We start from the raw sequence: 17,564 nt of genomic DNA, 5'->3' as shown, positions 1-17,564 counted from the left end.
GTGCAGCCCTGTTTTCCAGTTTTCCGTCTCAAGCTGACTGCCCCCGCCCCAGCATGAAGCAGCTCCTGGGCCCCCCCACCCCGCGGGAACCAGGCAGAGATGAGAGGTACTGTATGTTCTCTAAGACCTCAGGGGAGGCCTTGAGGAAAGGAGAGTCATGTTGATTTTGGTGACTGCGGTTGTGGCGTTGCATCTAACACCCTTCTGATGCTTCCTGGGGAGAGGAGTAGAAGAAGCCGTCGCCTCGAGCTCATTGGTCCATCCATCTGTCTGTGTCTATGAGCTGCACCCAGCTGCCTGACTGCTCTGCTTCCTAGCGCCCTGGAACTGCTGTCACTTCCAGCTGGCACCCCTGGAACAAGTCTCCTATGCTCTCACCAGCGAGAAACTGGCCTTTGCCATAACCCAGAAATAACCACAGAGTAGTTTTTCTGTTTTCTGTTTGCAGGTTCTTTTTGTTTTAGTCCCTCTGTCCCCATCCCCCCAGCCAAAGCAAATAGAGAAGAATTTGCTAGAAGTGAGAAAAGGAAACATGTTAAAGCTGCCCTGGTTTGCTTTTCACTGGCTTGCTCTTTCTGAAACTGGCCGATCTCACGTGTTTATCATGTTTCTTGTTTTCTTTGGTCGAGCCCAGCTGTTTTCTTATAATATGTCAGGTTTCTTTACAGTAACAGAAATCCAGGGTATAAAACTAGCCGCAAACCCGCCTCTGAACCATGTGTAGAGGGCAAAGCACAGGGAAAGCATGGAGAAGTTCCTAGGACACTTGTCTGGCTTTTGATAGATGGCCTCTTTCTTCTGGGAACAATGTGGGCAAGTGTATTTGCAACTGAACTTGGGTAAAGGCCGCGGAGCGGTAAGAAATATTTGCGTAGGACCTGGGAGCAGCCGGCCAGGGCTGAGAGGGGTTCACCCAAAGCCCCCCCCCCCCCCCCCCCCCCCCCGGTGTCTCTGAGGTGTTGGGTTCCTCCCTCCTGGCCTGGAGGCTGGAGCTGTTCACCTGTTGGCCAAGCTGGGCGACTGACTGCCTACCAGGAGCTCCTGGCTGCAGAAGCCGGCCGAGGAGACTAAAGGCACAGACCAGCCCACACGTTGAGGATCTCAGTACGAAGCATCTCGGCTACGGCCATTTTTGTTGTGGAATTTGTGTGTTTTCTTAGGTAATTATAAAGTGTTGTGTATAATCTGTTTTTTAAATTTAGAACAGAGAACAAAACTGTTTAGTACACGTAACAAACAATGGCACATTCGTTTTCCCCCTACAGCAAGTTAAAGAAAGAGAGAAAGGGAAGGCTTTGTCAGGGAGAACACATTGAATGCGGGAGAAAAAGATCCCACAGAGCAGGACGTGGGCAAGGTGGGCAAGGTGTGGAAGGCGCAGAGGGAGCTCCTGTCTGGAGGCACTAGCAGCCTGGGGGCAGCCTGGGCCACCTCCTGCTGGGCAGGGCCACCTGCTGTGTGATCCCTGACCTTTGTTTTGGTGGGTGGGGGGAGGGACCTGTCTGAAGGGAGGTGAGTTTATCGCTTTTACTCTAAAAAAGGATGGCCCACTGGCAGGCATCCTCTCAACCCCTGGCATTCAGAAGTGTCTCTCCCCTACACCCCCACTGTGGGAATAGCTGGAGTTGCCTTCCATCCACTGTAAAATCTTCATCCGGGCATTTTGTTATGGCTAAAGTAGCTATGGGCTTTGGGGTGGGTGACTGGTGGGAAGGCTCTGCGGGCTCCTGTCTCTGAGTTAGGAGCTGAGCAACTTTGAGTTTTCTCCGGTATAAAATAGGGTCCAAAGCAGCTGCCTTGTTTACCTGAACAGGGTGACTGAAGGTGAAATTATAAGATGAGAGCACGGCCCAATATGTTAAGTGCGTTATGATTGTCCACAATATACCCCTTAAAAACCCTTCAGGAGCAACTCAGGTAGTGGGTCCACCCCTCAGCTCCTGGTCCCAGATGCTGCTCTGACCCAGAGTCACAGTCGCAGCTGAGAGCAGGGCAGAGGCCAGAAGGTGCTCAAGGAGGGAGGCTCAGAGACCCTTCTAGGCTCCAGAGGCGACAGTGGGGAGGAGCGCTTCCTGACGGAGCTGTGAAATTGGGGATTTCAAACCAGGGCAAACGGTTATTGACCTTAAAAGGCCACACGGGCTCTGGGAAGGACCCATTTTCAATTATGCTGGTAGGAAGGAGTCTAGGGTAGCAGGTGGGCTTCTGATCTCTAACTTGAGCTAAACTTCAGTTGTAAACTACCATTGATGCGAAAGCAATTTGGAAAGTGTGTGCTCACTCACAGGACCGTCCCCATGGGGCAGTGTCCTAGCGCAGGACATGGGCTCAGAGTCAGAGCAGCTATTGAAGGCGGGCACTTTGGATTGCCCAGCTGGAGGCTCCCTGGTGCCCTTCCCAGGCCTGTCTTCTCTCCAGCCGCTGAAGAATTCTAGCTGAAAGTCAGCTGTTCACAGCCCCTCCCAACGAGCTCTCACTTCTTGCTCACCATTTTGGTCATTAGTTAGTAGTTCTGTTTTGAGGGAGAGAGGGAAGAATTATGTTTCAGCTTAAGAAACACAATGATTGACACTCTTCAGACACTCAAACTTTCTTTAAGACCTTGCACATCACCCAGATGTCTGCCGTTTGGGGTGTTCGCAAGCAAGAGTGAGCCCTGAGTCTTTGTGGACTCTGGGTCTCCATGCCTCACCCGCCAATGGAGAGAACACATTGGCTTCGTGGCCGTTAGCACTTACCCTCTTGGCTAGTTCTTTCCCAGGCTCAGATTTTTAAAAACCGTTATTTAGAATTTACCTTAAGTGTGTGGGGATTCGGAACAAGCCGCCCCAAGATGTGCCTCAGTGGCGTGCGGATTATTCTGAGCTAAAGGCAGCTGAGACGCTGGGGGCTCAAGAGAAACTTCAGCGCCTCCCGCCCCCCTTTATCTAGAAGAATTTGAATTAGGAACCTTGCTCACAACAAGAGACTATCACAGATAACCTTTTTTGACCTATCAGTATGGCAGGACAAACTTCTAATTATGCTCTTTTTATCATCCTGAAAATGACCTTCCTCCGCTCTGAAGCCCCACGGTGACTTACCTCATCCCTGGCTCAGAATGTCATATGGACCTCATTTTCCCTTTCCGTCTTTGAACCTCTCATGTATGTAGGGTCTCTGACTCATGTATATGGGGCTCCCGTGCACACAAAATTAAATTTGATTCTCTCTTGTCAATATGTATCTTGTTGATTTGATTATTCGGCCAGCCAAAAGGACCAGAGGAGAGGTGGGAGATCTTTCCCCTTCTCCACAAGTGCACTGAATTCTAGGTGCTTCTCACTTTTACCTAATTTAATTCTTTGTTTTAGAATCTTATGTGCTTTTGAAATCCTTAAAATAATGAAATTAAATAAAAAGCTGACATGTAGAACATTTAAGTTCCAAAGGTGGTATATTACAAGAGTCAGCATTTCCTTTTTGGGATGTTACCCTACGATGGAGAAAGTTAGGCCTACTTAGTCTGGTTGGGTATTTTGTATCTTCTTTGGGAGATTTAGGACAAGGTCAGGTGCAGTAACGTGGTGCCCTCTCTTCCTCTTCCAGCCCCGCCCCAGGGAGACCGAGTTGACATCTGTCACTGCAATGCAGCCCTGCATAGTGACGTCCTTCCGGCACCTGGTCTGGGCAGTGGCCTCCCAGCGGCTGGCTCCCCTGAGACATGGAGCAAGTCGCACTCTGCACGTGGCGCCGGCAGCCCGCTCTGACAGGAGTGCCCCAGTGTTTACCCGTGCCCTGGCCTTTGGGGACAGAGTTGCCCTCATTGACCAACACGGCCAGCACACGTACAAGGACCTTTATCACCGCAGCCTCTGCCTGTCCCGGGAGATCTGCAGGCTCCGCGAGTGTGCCAGCCGGGACCTCCGAGAGGAGAGGATCTCCTTTATGTGCTCCAACGACGTCTCCTACGTGGTGGCACAGTGGGCCTCGTGGATGAGCGGTGGCGTCGCCGTGCCCCTCTACCGGAAGCACCCCCAGGCTGACCTGGAGTACTTCATCCAGGACTCCCGGAGCTGCCTCGTCCTCGCCGGCCAGGAGTATGTGGAGCTCCTGGGCCCAGTAGTCAGGAAGCTGGGGGTCCCCCTCCTGCCTCTCCCACCTGCAGTCTACGATGGGGTGGCCGAGGAGCCCAGGGAGGGGGAGGTGCCGGAGCGGGACTGGAGAGACCGAGGAGCCATGATCATCTACACCAGCGGGACCACGGGGAGGCCCAAGGGCGTCCTGAGCACCCACGACAACATCAGGGCTGTGGTGAGTGCCCGCTCAGGCCACCACTGCGGACAGGGGTCTGCTATGTCCCTGTCAGGCAGTTATGGCAGTCGTTATAACGTGGCCTCTGGGGGTGGTCGGTGTTCGTTTACTTTTCCATAGGGCCGTTCACAGCTGTCACCATCCTACCAACCCCACCTGAAACATGCGGCCATAGAGTCGTGGTGCCACGTGACCGGCAGTCCCACCAAACCATGTAGGATGGCTCCTGGGAAAGGACTGGCGGGATGCAACTCTCAAGTGCAGAGGGCTTTACAAGCCCATCGCGGTCCTTCCCCGGGGCTGTGTGGCACGTGCAGGGCAGATTGGGCCACTAGACAGGATGCTGAGGTGATCTTCAGAGACCAGCCATAAAGCAGCTATCAGGATGTGTGAGCAGCACCTAAAATGGGGGCTTATTGGGGAAACTTGAAAGCAGGAACTCATGTGTGCCCATGTCTTGGTATTATTTTTGTGATCTCTCGTCTTAGTTGCCATCTTTGCAAAACTCCCCAGCCATGTTATTTACCTGTGCTTTGTACCCTTCTTCCTTTCAAAAACTATTCGGTACACAATAAAGACTTTCAAACAGTAGGAGCAATAAAATAAAACAGAGGCTCCAACAAACCACAGAGGAAGGCCAGTGCCATCGAGTCAGGCTAGCTCAGTCCCATGAGTCAGTGGTAAACTGAGTCCTGGCTGGCTTCAAGGAAGCGCGATGGATATGGTCCCTCTGCCTCGTAGAGGAGACATACTTTTCATCTGGAGAGACTGTCTCTTGACCTGTGTTTCTAAGGGGATTGAGCATCTCGTGTTTGCGCATAGCGGTCACTGAGGCATGCGGGCTGACTGACTTCAGGGGATTCAAATGGGCGAGTCTCACGTGCTTCTCAGTAAAAGCTGAGGATATGCCCAGAACACCCAGCTTTGGGTTTCTTCACGGCTGAACTGGGGTGAGGATGGTACCTGAATCTTAAGGAGCTCAGACAGACAGTGGAGGTTGGGAGGCTGGACTTAACATTGGCGTCTGGTGAGGCCCCAAATCCCAGGGCCTGTCAGAGCCAAAATCGCACCTCTGACCACCTGAGGGGATGTCGTGAAGAGTGTTTGCAGAGGTCATAGGACCCCAAATCAAAGACCCGTGCAGATTGGCTAACGCCCATGACTATGGCTCTGTTCTCCAACGTGGGGGTAAGCAGGTCAACCAGACCCTCAGTCAGAGCCTCGTCATTTTGTTACCATCTCCTGTAGGTGCCCTTAAGGATGGGGCAACAAAGAACCAGCCTTCCTCCCCCACTTCCCCTCCTCTTCCTCTCAGCTGGGAGGCCTCCTCTTAGCTCCCCCTTGTGCGTGGTGGCTTCCCCCTCCCCCCGTCTGAGGCTGTGCTGTCGTCCTACAGGTGACGGGGCTGGTCCACAAGTGGGCGTGGTCTAAAGATGACGTGATCCTTCATGTCCTCCCGCTGCACCATGTCCACGGCGTGGTCAACAAGCTGCTCTGTCCACTCTGGGTGGGAGCCACCTGCGTGATGCTGCCGGAGTTCAATGCCCAGCTGGTAAGTTGGGGTTGGGCCTTCGGCATGGGCAGATTGTGCCCCTGCGGGCCAGGCCCCTTCCTCTGGTGTGTAGACTTTGCCAACTGGACAAGTGTCCTGTTGCTGCTGTAACAAATGATCCCAAACTGGGAGCTTAAAAGAGCCCAAGTTTATTCTCTCATAGTGCGGGAGTCAGAAGTCCAAAATGAGTCTCAGGGATCTAAAGCCAAGGGGTCTGCAGGGCTGATTCTGTCCGGATGCTCCAGGGAAGAATCTCTTCCTGCCTCTTCCAGTTTCTTGAGGTGCCTCAGTCCTTGCCTTGTAGCTACATCACGTCAGTCTCTGCATCTGTGGTCACGTCCCTCTGTCACCCCCTCTGAAGGTCCCCATGATCACACTGGACCCACCCAGATATCCAGGGCAACCTCCCCGTCTCAAGGTCTTAATTGCATCTGCGAAGTCCCCTTTGCCACATGAGGTACCCTGGGGATGAGATCGTGGACACTTTGGAGCCATTCTTTAGCCAACCACACTGGCTTTCAGTTGTTCTGGAGTGAATGGGCCTTCTGGGGGCTGTTCATTAGTTTCCCTGCTTGTCCTCCTTTTCAGTATGTTGTTCCTTCCCAAGATGCTGTCAGGTTGCAAGGGATGGGACTTGTGGTCGTGGCCGTTTGGAGAGGGAGGTGGGAGCAGCCGTCACTGCAGCCGTGAAGGATGCTGCTTTGGAGGAGAAAGAGCCTGGGGTCTGACCTTGCCACTTGACACATGTGACCTGGTGTGCAGCTCTCCCCTGGAGCCTTTCAGATCCTGTCCTGGGAGCCCGGCAGCTCCGGGACGTGGGCTAGCTGGCAGGGCTCTGGGCCTTCCTCCCCTCCTACTTCAGCCTCCTGCTTTCATCTTGCTGCATTTTATTTTTGAGCTGTAGGACCCTTGATGATTTTAGATGAACTGAGAGTCTACAGCTTAAAGATGCTTTTCAGGGCCACAGGCTGAAGCGCTGTCTGCCTTCAAGGATAAAGGCCCATGTGTGGCCTCCTGGCCCAGGGGTCAGGCCACGTGCACACACCCCTTCCTGGTGGAGCTCTGACGGAGGGCCCCTCCAAGTCTGTGATTCTTGCTCCCCGCAGCCCAGGGATCACTGCCCTGAGGGGAGGAATAGACTGGCAGGGGGTGGAGGGTGGGCATCTGAGGCTGTCAGGCTACTTGGTGGGAGTGACTGCTAAGGGCAAGTGGGGACAGCCACAGGGCCACGTGAGAAAAGGCTCACCTTGGGCAGCTAGCTGTCTCTGACTGTCTGGGAGGCTTGTGCACAAGGATGCAGTGGGCTCTCCAAGAACCCCGAATTCTCCGTCCACTGGGAGGGCCTCCCCAGAACTAGGACGGCGCGTGGGGAAGCCCTGTCCTTGTGAAGGTCACTGTGCGCTGCTCCCCCACCACGGCCCACTCTGCTCCACTGAGGTTCCTTGAGCCAGAGCTGCACTTGTGGATTCTTCCGTCAGTCCACACTCCAGCGCTGGCTGATTACAGAAGCAAAGGAGGGAGAGCTGAGTCTCCAGGTTCCCTGTAAATGAGGGGGAGTAGATCCCCACCCTGACTTGGAGCCCCAGAAAGCCCACATCAGGAACGCAGCAGCCAAGCCCCAGTGGCTGACGGATTTCTCAAGTAAATGTTGCCAGAGTCCCGATTTCCTAGTTCCTCATTCGGGAGCAACATGAGTGCCCCATAGGCCTGGCAGGAATGTGTTGCAGGCTAGCACAGCAGCGGACAAACCGAAACATGAGCAGGCCTTTACTTCCCCAAACCACAGAGACCCAGGAACAAGAAAGAAAGAGTGGGAAGGAAGTGTGGCTGGCCTTTCTCCTGGCTAAGCCAGGCTGTGTCCCCTCCTCGCCTCTCCCAGTCCCACCTTTTTACATCCAGCTGCACTGGCTGTCCTGCTCGTATACCACACCTGCCCACCTCAGTCGGCGCTCTTCCCTGCTGACCCTCGGCCTACCCTCGGTTTGCTCACCTCTCTGTAAGTCTTTCCCCACCCACCACTCAGCGAGGCCCAGGCCACTCTCCTCAACACTTCAGCCCTCCCCACCCCTCCCTGGGCCTGACCCTGCATTGTTCATCAAGCACTTCTGACCTTTGAGCCACGCAGAATCATCTCCTTTCTCCCCCTGGAACATCACTGCTGAGGGCACAGGTTTCCCTTCAGTTCACAGTGTGTCCCCAGGGCCTAAAGCGGCAGAGGGTCAGAGTGTTAGTGAACGGATGGATGAAGGGATGGTTCTCACTGTGCTTCAATGTGATGCATGCGCCCTTGGGCCTCTCACTTCCCCATTGGCTGTGTGGACCATGAAGACCCGCTGGCAGATGGCAGGTCTGAAACCCTTTCTACAGACTGACTTGCTTTATTTAAATGTCTCGTGACAGTCTGGATTTGTACGGCAGGTATATGGGGGAAATTTCCTTAAACCACTTAGGGGCGTGGTTATTTGTTTAATAAAGTTTTACTCTATCAACTCCTCTGAAATCAGAGCGTAAATAAATGCAATGCAACATAATTGTTTACTTCAAATCCATTACCAGAGTCCCTTAAAGCGATAAACTTTCTGCAAAGCTCTGAGTCTGTGCATGTTTGTAAGGACCAGGCAGCAGGATCCGGCCTCTTGTGCTTGTGGTCCCGGGCCATGGCTGGCGTGTTGCGTGGATGGGCTTGTCACTGTCCTGGCGAGGACACTGGAAACATGGCAGAGAACCTCATCCTTGGTGTGTGGGGAGCCACACTTGCCATCCTTGGTGTTCCACCCTCTGAAGAGGTCTTGCTGGTGTAAAGCTTGATGGAATTGACGTCGTTGAATACGTACCTTTGTAGCTTAGATGTTGTGAAAATGAGAGCAGATTTTAGACAAGTAAGCACTCAACAGGGAAGAAACCCACAGGGGTTTCCTACCTGCTGCCAGAGCTCTAGGTTTTGTGTATCAATTGTTTGGCCTCCCTGGCACTCACCCTCCTCACCACAGTGGCCCCACCAAGGGGCCTGGAAGTGAATGGGGGCCTTAACTACCAAGCCTGCCAGCGTGGCGTTGAACAGGGAGGGCCCTTGCCTGTCGTGACGATGCTCCTTTCTCCTGTCAAGTTGCTGGGGACGAGGTGCTAGGGCAGCTCGCAAGGAGGGTCAAATCTCAGACCTTCCTCGTTCTTGCCACTAATGTGGGATTTCTCAAAACTGCTGCAGAGCTGAATATTGGAACAAATTTGAAGTGGTGGTTGATAAAAAGATTGCAACCCTGAGCTTCAGAGTTTTGTGAATTACGAAATTTGTATTAGTAAAATCCCTCTTTCAGCATTATGAAATATTGGGGTTTTGTTTAAGCTTGTATTTAAGAAATTTGTGGAAAGCAGTGGAATGCAGGGACCAGGAACCTGCCGTGGTATTTAAATGGTCGTAGAGCCTGGGCTCTTCAAGTCATCCTGCTGAACAAAACACATGCTAACAGTGGGGGTGACAGGCTGTCACATCCTGTGAGGCTGACGGATGAGGTGACAGCGACTCAGCGGACGGGAGGAAGATGGATGGGTGAACTGCCCCGCGTCACCCCTGAACAATGAAGTCTGGCTGTGGATGAGCTGTCCAGAGTCCCGATCGATTTCTTATCTCAGATGACTTCGCTCCTGCCGACTTCCTCAGGATTGAGGAGCAGGGCACTCAATCAGGGCAGGGCCACGAGGCTGGCGCTCACTCCTCTGCTGACCTGCTGGGTCCCTGCCCAGGGGTAGAGGCGCGGCCAGCGAGTGAGGCAGGAGGGTGCCCCAGGCACCTGGCCACGTGGGGTCCAGCACCTCCACAGAGACTACCATTCCCTGGGGCTCTGCCATGCAGGCAGCTGGGGAACCACCAGGGTGTTGTTCCGTGGAGGCCAGCGCCATTGGTGCCCAGGACACCATCTCATAAGGTCATACTGCTACCCTGGCTGACCGGTGTGTGGCTCCAGACAGAGGTCCTTCTGGGATCTGAGAAACTAGATCTTGTTGAAGTAAGTGAGAGAGTGTTTTCAGGCAACGTGTGTAACAAGGGGCAGGCTGAGTTTGGGGAAGGGAAGCAAAGCACACTGTGCTCCACTGGCCCTTCGATTGGATCCACAGTGAGAGTCACTAGGGCAGGGGGCACTCACAAGCCCGAGAAGCCAGATGGGCAGCTGGTTTCCATCTTCGCTCTTTCAATACCGAGTGTCCTCTCTCTGCCACCTTTTGGCCAGAGCACCTGGAAAACAGAAGCAGAACCCCTTCCTGTGTGTTCAGGATTACCACAATATGGGTGGTGGTTTCATCCTCGGGGGTCGTTGCTTTAAGCTGGTTAAGGATTCGTCGCAGTGTCTCACCTGCAGTCAATCCTGTCCTTGCTTTTGCTCGGCATGGCGGTCCTGCCAGTGGGGATCTGGCCCCAGGTTTCCAGTTCCAGCTGCACAACAGGGTCACCTTGGAGAAATGGGGAATAAAACAGGTGCCCAGACTGTCACATCTAATGTTGGGCAGGACCCAGATTTCCTGGAGTCTGATTTGGGAACTGCTGTCTGGTCTTGCCATGACAGCTCACATCAGAGCAGGTAGAAGTGTTTTCACTAGTGAAATGCAGGGCCTAGGGCAGGATCCCCCAGAGCTAAGATTTGTATGTTATGGATGTGTTGGAACAACATGGAGGGGGAATGCTGTTGTTTTAAATATCTGCTTCAGGACAGCAGAGGCCCCCTTTGCTGATTTGGGTGAATCCAAGAATGGTGAGGCCTTCCCAGCTGCAGGCAGTTCTTGGGTAGATATCTCTGTGCTGGGGCCAGATGTCTGCATTGATGACCGAAGGACCAGTTCACACCCTTCATTTGGCTGACTGCATGCTCCGTCTTTCCTTCAGCCTCCTGTGGGAAGCCTGGGCGGGGACCACGTGTTCAGCCAGTGGAGGAGGCCTGGCTTGGACCACATGCCCCCAGAGTGGACAGATGGCTCACGTGGCCTGTCCTCCCTCCTCTCATGCCCGGGTGCGGGCCTCACCTGGGTCCTGTACAGGTTAGGTCTCCGCCGTTTTGTGCCCTGTTGTCCAAGTGCTCATGGTAACAGGTGAGCCCTTGATGAGTAGAATAAGGCCGAGGCTAAGGTGAGGATGTTGTCAGGACGGGGTGGTGGCCGGGTCTGCACACAGGTCAGCCACACTAAACTCAAGCCACTCACCTGTAAAGGCTGTGATGGGTGAGGAGATGGGGGTAGGGGGTGGGGAGGGCAAGGATATCGACACTGCCCGGAAGTCTGAATGGTATCCAGTGTGTCCACTCGGCCACGCTCCTCCCAGTACTCACGCCTTCCCTGGTGACGGGTGGCAGCCTACCCGTATTTCTTTACAAGCCAGTGGGAAACAGGATGCCACAGTTTCAAGCAAATCTGCATTTTAGAGCTTGGAAGGGACCCGAGGGATTTAGTCCAAATTAATATCATGTTGTGAGAAGACAGAAGCTGAAGGACTTGTTCAAGGTCATAGCTGCTCCTGGAACAGTGAGGGCAGCCTATCAGTGGATTTGTCCCTGTGGATTCACACAGGCCTGGATTTCCAGCGCTTTGTTCTCACTGCTGGACCACTGCTTAGTATGCAGTGATTCTGAGCCATTAGGTTTTATTTCCTCCCTACTCGGCATAGGAAGAAGTGTAATTATAGGAAAGGGCACCCCATGTCCACATTTTTTATCTGCGCTTCTCATTTCTATATACATTGATTTACTATCTACTCAGCAACAGGGAAATGGGAGTTGTATTAATATAAATGAACTCCTGCAGTCATTCCAAATGTGGATTGGTTTAACATGAGTTAATATTTTTCTCATAAATAATATTCGCTCACTTCTTTGCCTGTAAAGAATTATAGAATATGAGTTTTAAGGGCCCTTAGAGAGATAGCCCAGTGCAACTCCTCTTTTCATCGTAGTCTTAAAACTTTTTAAATTATGTAATGTTTCAGACATCTACAAGAGAAATGCATACCCATGTGTCACTGCCTAGCTTTGGCAATTATTAATTCAGAGCCATTTCTTTTTCATCTAGAAACATCTCCTCCCTCAGGATGATTTTCAGATGAATCCCAGATACATCTTTTCAGCATCTCTAAAGGGTAGACATACATTTTCCTCCAAGTTGTCGTCAGCTCGGTCATCACAGTGAGGTAATGAGCAGGCGTCCCTTAATATCACATATTACCATCCGCACCACCACTGTCAACGTCCCCTCATTTCTTAAGTTTGTTTGAAGGAGAGCTAAATGATGTCCCCACCTTGAGCTTGGGTGAAAATGCTGCTCGTGTTGCTTCACATGCAGGATGCCCCTCGGTCTTTTCCTTGCATTTGTTGTTTGTTTAAGAAATCAGGCTGTGTGTCCTGGAGACTTTCCCGCAGTCTGGTTTTGTGGATGGCATCCCTGTGGTGTCATTTAACATGTGTCCTATCCCCTGTATTTCCTGAAAATTGGTAATTAGATGTAGAGGCCTGATAAGATGCAGGGTTTTTGTTTTGTTTTGGTGGGAGGGAGACTTCAGAGGTGGTGTTTCTGTTCCTCCACCAGGGACACATATGCCTTATTGTCTCTCAGTTTGTGATGTCAGCCCTCACTGATGCTTATTGCCGAGAGCCATTAATTCACTGGGGTTTGTAAAATGGGGACTGTTGTCATGGACTTTTTTATTGTAGTTGAGGTATGATTTGTATACAGCCCATGCATGGACATTAAGTATGCGGCTCATGCATGTAAATTTATGTGTACATCTGTGTAACAATTACCACCCGGATGAAGACAGAGAACATTCACGTCACCCCAAAATGTTCTCATGCTCTTTCTCATCAATGCCCCACATCTGCACACACGGAGAGGTAGCACTCGTCTGGCTTCTGTCGGCATAGGTTAGTTTTACGTGTTCTTTATGTAAATAGACTTGGCAGTGTGTGTTCTTTTGTGCTTTTTAGTTTATCATCACTATTTTAAGATTTATTCTTGCATTGGACCAAATGTAATTTGTTCTTGTATTGCCGTGTTGTGTTGTATGAAAGGCCACGTTTATCCATTCCGCTATTGAAGGACCTTGGATGGTTTCCAGTTTGAGGATATTATGAATAAAGCTGCTACAAGCGTTCTCATACAGATCTTTCTGGAGACGTTTCTGCTGGCTCTGTGCCTACCCTGCTAGATACTAGCTGGGTTGGACGTATGTTTCACTTTGGTTGAATAGCCGAAAGGTTCTCCAAAGCAGTTGCATGGTTGACACTTTCACTAGCACCGTCTGAGCGTTCTGGTTCCTCCACCTCCTACCCACACGTAGTATTGTCAGCCTCGTCCTTCTAGCCACTCAGGTGGGTGTGTTTTCATTTCCTTTTATTGAAGTGGAGTGCACGTGAAGTGAAAACTACAGATCTAAGTGTGTGATGCAGTTATGTTTTGATGAATACCCCTGTGTAACGCACACCCAGGTCGGGATATAAAACATTCCTACATGCCAGCAGTTCTCTCAGGCCTCCTTCCACTCACCCTGCTAGATGCAGCCGCCGCTCCTGAGTTTTACTCCTCTAAGGCGGTTTACCTGCTCTTGAACTTCGCATATAATGGAACCACAGCGTTTGTACTCTTCTGTATCTCACTTCTTTTGCTGAGCATAATATTTTTTGAGGTTTATCCATATTTCATGTGTCAGTGCTTATTTCCTTTCTGTCACCAAGTATTCCACTGTTGTCATCCATTTTCCTGTTAATGGACATTTGGGCTGTTGCCCCCTTTGGCTTTATGAATAAAGCTTCTGGGAACATTCTCGTGTCAATCTTTTTTGCACATGTATGTTTTCATTTCTCTGGGGGCAAATACCCAGGGATAGAATTACTGGGTAATAGGGTCGTGTATGTAACTTCATAAGAAACTACCAAGCCATTTCCAAAGTGGTGGTCCATTCTGTGCACCCACCAGCAGGTGAGAGCAGCAGTGCTCCATGCCCTTGCCAACAGGGGGCGATGTCAGGCTTTGAAAATTTCAGTCATCCTGGTGGGTGTGTAACACTGCCCCCCTGTTGTTAAAATTTGCATTTCTTTGATGAATAATGATGTTGAGTACGTCTTCATATGCTTATTGGTCATTCAAAGATATTCCTCAAGTCTTTTATCCCTTTTTAAATTGGGGTGGTTTTTTTTGTCGTTTTATTATTAATCTCTAGGTGTTCTTTATATATTCAGGATAAAAGACCTTGGTCAGAAAATCTGTATTGTGAATCGCTCCCCCCAGTTTGTTGTTGCACTTTTTAAAACAGTGTCTTTTGATAAAGAGAATTTTTGGAGTTGATACATCTGATTTGGAAGTGGTAATGGTGGGCATCATTGACTTATTCTCAGTCCTGGGGAAAGCATTAATGTTCTACTATGAAGTGCGATGTTACCTGTAGTGTTTTGTAGATACTGTATCTTAGCGTGTTTTTATTATAGAGTGGGTTGAATCATATCGAATGGTTTTTCTTTATCTACGGAGGTGATCATATAGTTTTCCCCTTTATTTATTTATTATTTATTTATTCCTCCCTTTATTCTGTTACTGTGGTTAGTTACACTGATTAAAGTTTATAATGTTTCTAATTCCCTAACCTCGTGATCCTTCGGGGAAACTGTCTTGGTCATGATGCATTATTTTTTTTTATTGCTTGCTAGGCTTGATTTGCTAATATTTTGTTATGGATTTTGCATCTGTGTTCTGAGCAACACAGGTCTGTAGTTTTCTCGTGGCATCCTTGCTAGGCTTCTCTGTACAGGGTCATGCTCACTTCCGAAAGGAGTTTGGCCATGTTCCTCGTCTTCTCTCTGTTGGAGCATTTGTGTAAGGCTGAAACTATTCTTTCCTTTGGTAGAATTCACCACTGAAGCCATCTAGACTGAACCTTTCCAGGAAGGTTTTAAATTAAGGAATCAGTTTCTTTAAATATCTTATAATACTTATATCATTTTCTTTTTGTTTCTTATGTCAGTTTTGGTAATTTTTTGTTTTTAAAGGAAATTATCAAAATTGTCAAATTTGGGCTGGCATGGTGGCTCAGGCGGTTGGAGCTCCATGCTTCTGACTCTGAAGGTTCCCAGTTCGATTCCGACATGGGCTAGTGGGCTCTCAACCACAAGGTTGCCGGTTCAACTCCTCGAGTCCCGCAAGGGATGATGGGCAGCGCCCCCTGCAACTAAGATTGAACACGGCACCTTGAGCTGAGCTGCCTCCTGGATGGCTCAGTTGGTTGGTGTGCGGGCTCTCAACCACAAGGTTGCCAGTTCGATTCCTCGACTCCCACATGGGATGGTGGGCAGCACCCCCTGCAACTAATGATTGGACACGGCACCTTGAGCTGAGCTGCCACTGAGCTCCCAGATGGCTCAATTGGTTGGAGCGTGTCCTCTCAACCACAAGGTTGCCGGTTCAACTCCCGCAAGGGATGGTGGGCTGCGCCCCTGCAACTAGCAATGGCAACTGGATCTGGAGCTGAGCTGTGCCTTCCACAACCAAGATTGAAAGGACAACAACTTGACTTAGAAAAAAGTCCTGGAAGTACACCCTGTTCCCCAATAAAGTCCTATTCCCCTTCCCCAATTAAAAAAAAAAATTGTCAAATTTATTGGCATGAAGTAGTTTGTAATTTCTCTCACTATCCTTTTAATATCTCTAGGATCTGTAGTGATATCTCCTTTAAATGTCTGATATTGCAGTTTATGTTTTCATTCTGTTTTCTTTATCATTCTTATTTTAGAGGTTTATCGATTTTATCAATCTTTTCAAAGAACCAACTTTGTTGATTTTCTCTAATGCGCCTGTTCTTTCTGTTCCATTAACTCCTGTGCTTTATTATTTCCTTCCTTTAGCTTCATGATACATTGCTATTATTGTTGCTTTAAACAGTCAGGAGTCCTTAAATTTATTTTTTAATTACCCATGTATTTCCTTTTCTGGTGCTCTTTATTTGTTCCTTAGGTTTGTGCTTCCCTCTTGGGTTGTTTCCCTTCAGCCTGAAGAACTTCTGATAGCTCTTGTAGCTCTGCTGATGACAAATTCTCTCAGTTTATTTCACTAAAAATGTTCTTATTGCATCTTCCTTTTTTAAAAACAGCTCTCTCGAGATTAACTCGCATACCATAAAATTCACCTATTGTAAATGATTCAGTGGTTTTTAGTAAATTTAAAGTGTTGTGCAACCGTTATTTCAATCTCTGCTCCCATGCCCAGCCCCTGGCAACCACTGTCTGCCTTCTGTCTCTGTAGATTTTCCTTTTTCGGACCTTGCATATAAATGGAATCATATCATATATAGTATTTTGTGTCTCGCTTCTTTCATTCTGCAAAACATGTTTGAGTTTCATCCATGTTGTACCATGTATATCAGTAGCTTGTTCCCAGATAGCATCTCATGTATGGCTGTTCCACATCTTTTTCATTCATTTACCATTTGATGGGCATTTGGATCACTTCCAGTTTTTGTCTATTAAGAATATTGCTGCCTTGAACATTTGCATACAAATCCTTGTGTGGACATGTTTTCATTTACCTTAAGTAGATGTGTAGGAATAGAGTTGCTGGGTTGTGTGGTAAGTTTATGCTTAATGTTTTAAGAAACTGCCAAACAGTTTTCCAGAGTGCTGTATTGTTACATTGTTGCCAGCAGTGTATAAGGGATCCAGTGTCTCTACATCCTCACCAACACTTGTTTTGTAAATTATTATTATAGTCATTACAATGTGGATATGAAGTATCTCGTGGTTTTAATTTGCATTTTCCTAATGACTAATGATGTTGAGCATTTTTCATGGTCTTATTTGCATCCATAGATCTACTTTGGTGAACTGTCCATTTAGCTCTTTGCCCCATTTTTAATTGTGTTATTTGTCTTTTTATTGTTAGTTTTATGTGTTCTTTATAGATTCTGGACACAAGTCCTTTATCAGATTGATGATTTGCAAATATTTTCTCCCAGTCTGGCTTGTCTTTTCATTTTCTTAATGGTATCTTTTGAAACACACATGTATTTAATTTTGATGAAATCAAATTTTATAAATTTTTAGATTTCATAGAGCATGCGTAGATAGATAATAGCTAAGAAAATTAGCCTAACCAAAGGTCATGAAGATTTTCTCCTGTGTTTTTTTTCCTAGAAGTTTTATGGTTTTAGGTCATACATTTAGGTCTCTGGTCCACGTTGGGTTACCTTTTTGTGTAAGGTGAGATTTCACTTGTCTCAGCAGTTTGTTGAAAAGACTATTATTCTTTCTTCCATTGAAATGACTTGGTTCCATTGTCAGAAATCAATTGACCATCAATGTATTGGTTTATTTCTGGACCCTCATCTGTTCCATTGATCTGTGTCCACACTGCGTTGATCACTGTCGCTTTAGAGTAAGTTTTGGAGTGGGAGGTATAAGTCCTCCACCTTTATTCTTACGTTTCATGTTTCTTTTGTCTCCTTTGGGTCCTTTGCCTTTCCATGTAAATTGTGTGGTCAGCTTGTTGATTTCTGCAACACAGAGCTTGCTGGGGTTTGGGTGGGAGGAATTCTTTGAAGCTGTGGCTCAGTTTGGAGAGACTTGCTGTCTTATCAATATTGAGTCTTCCAATACATGGAGATGGAGTCGCTCTTCATTTACTTAGCTCTCTCTCTTTTCCTTGTCTAGGACTACAGTTATAGCATGTTAGATTGTTTCATGTGGCCCACACATTGCTC

The 17,564-nt window shown here is 48.9% G+C and overlaps 1 protein-coding gene across 4 annotated transcripts in view; it reads left to right on the top strand.

Moving 5' to 3' along the window:
- ACSF3 (acyl-CoA synthetase family member 3) overlaps nt 1-17,564 on the top strand; it is a 69,110-nt gene that overhangs the window by 3,749 nt on the left and 47,797 nt on the right. For 3 of the 4 annotated variants that reach the window (XR_012490102.1, XM_019742690.2, XM_019742689.2), the window contains exons 2-3: nt 3,589-4,293; nt 5,690-5,845. Coding sequence is in view for 3 of the 4 variants with exons in the window: in XM_019742690.2 (XP_019598249.2) it covers nt 3,628-4,293; nt 5,690-5,845 (822 nt within the window). In the remaining variant the exon portion in view is untranslated. Of the gene's footprint in view, nt 1-938; nt 1,161-3,588; nt 4,294-5,689; nt 5,846-17,564 lie in introns of those variants that run through there. The other variant, XM_019742691.2, reaches the window with a different exon arrangement.

This window comes from Rhinolophus sinicus, linkage group LG11 (genome assembly GCF_036562045.2).
Source record: "Rhinolophus sinicus isolate RSC01 linkage group LG11, ASM3656204v1, whole genome shotgun sequence".
In the NCBI taxonomy this organism is placed as follows: Eukaryota; Metazoa; Chordata; class Mammalia; order Chiroptera; family Rhinolophidae; genus Rhinolophus; species Rhinolophus sinicus.
Note: the sequence above shows the minus strand (reverse complement) of the source record. Positions and strands in the feature narration are given on the sequence as shown.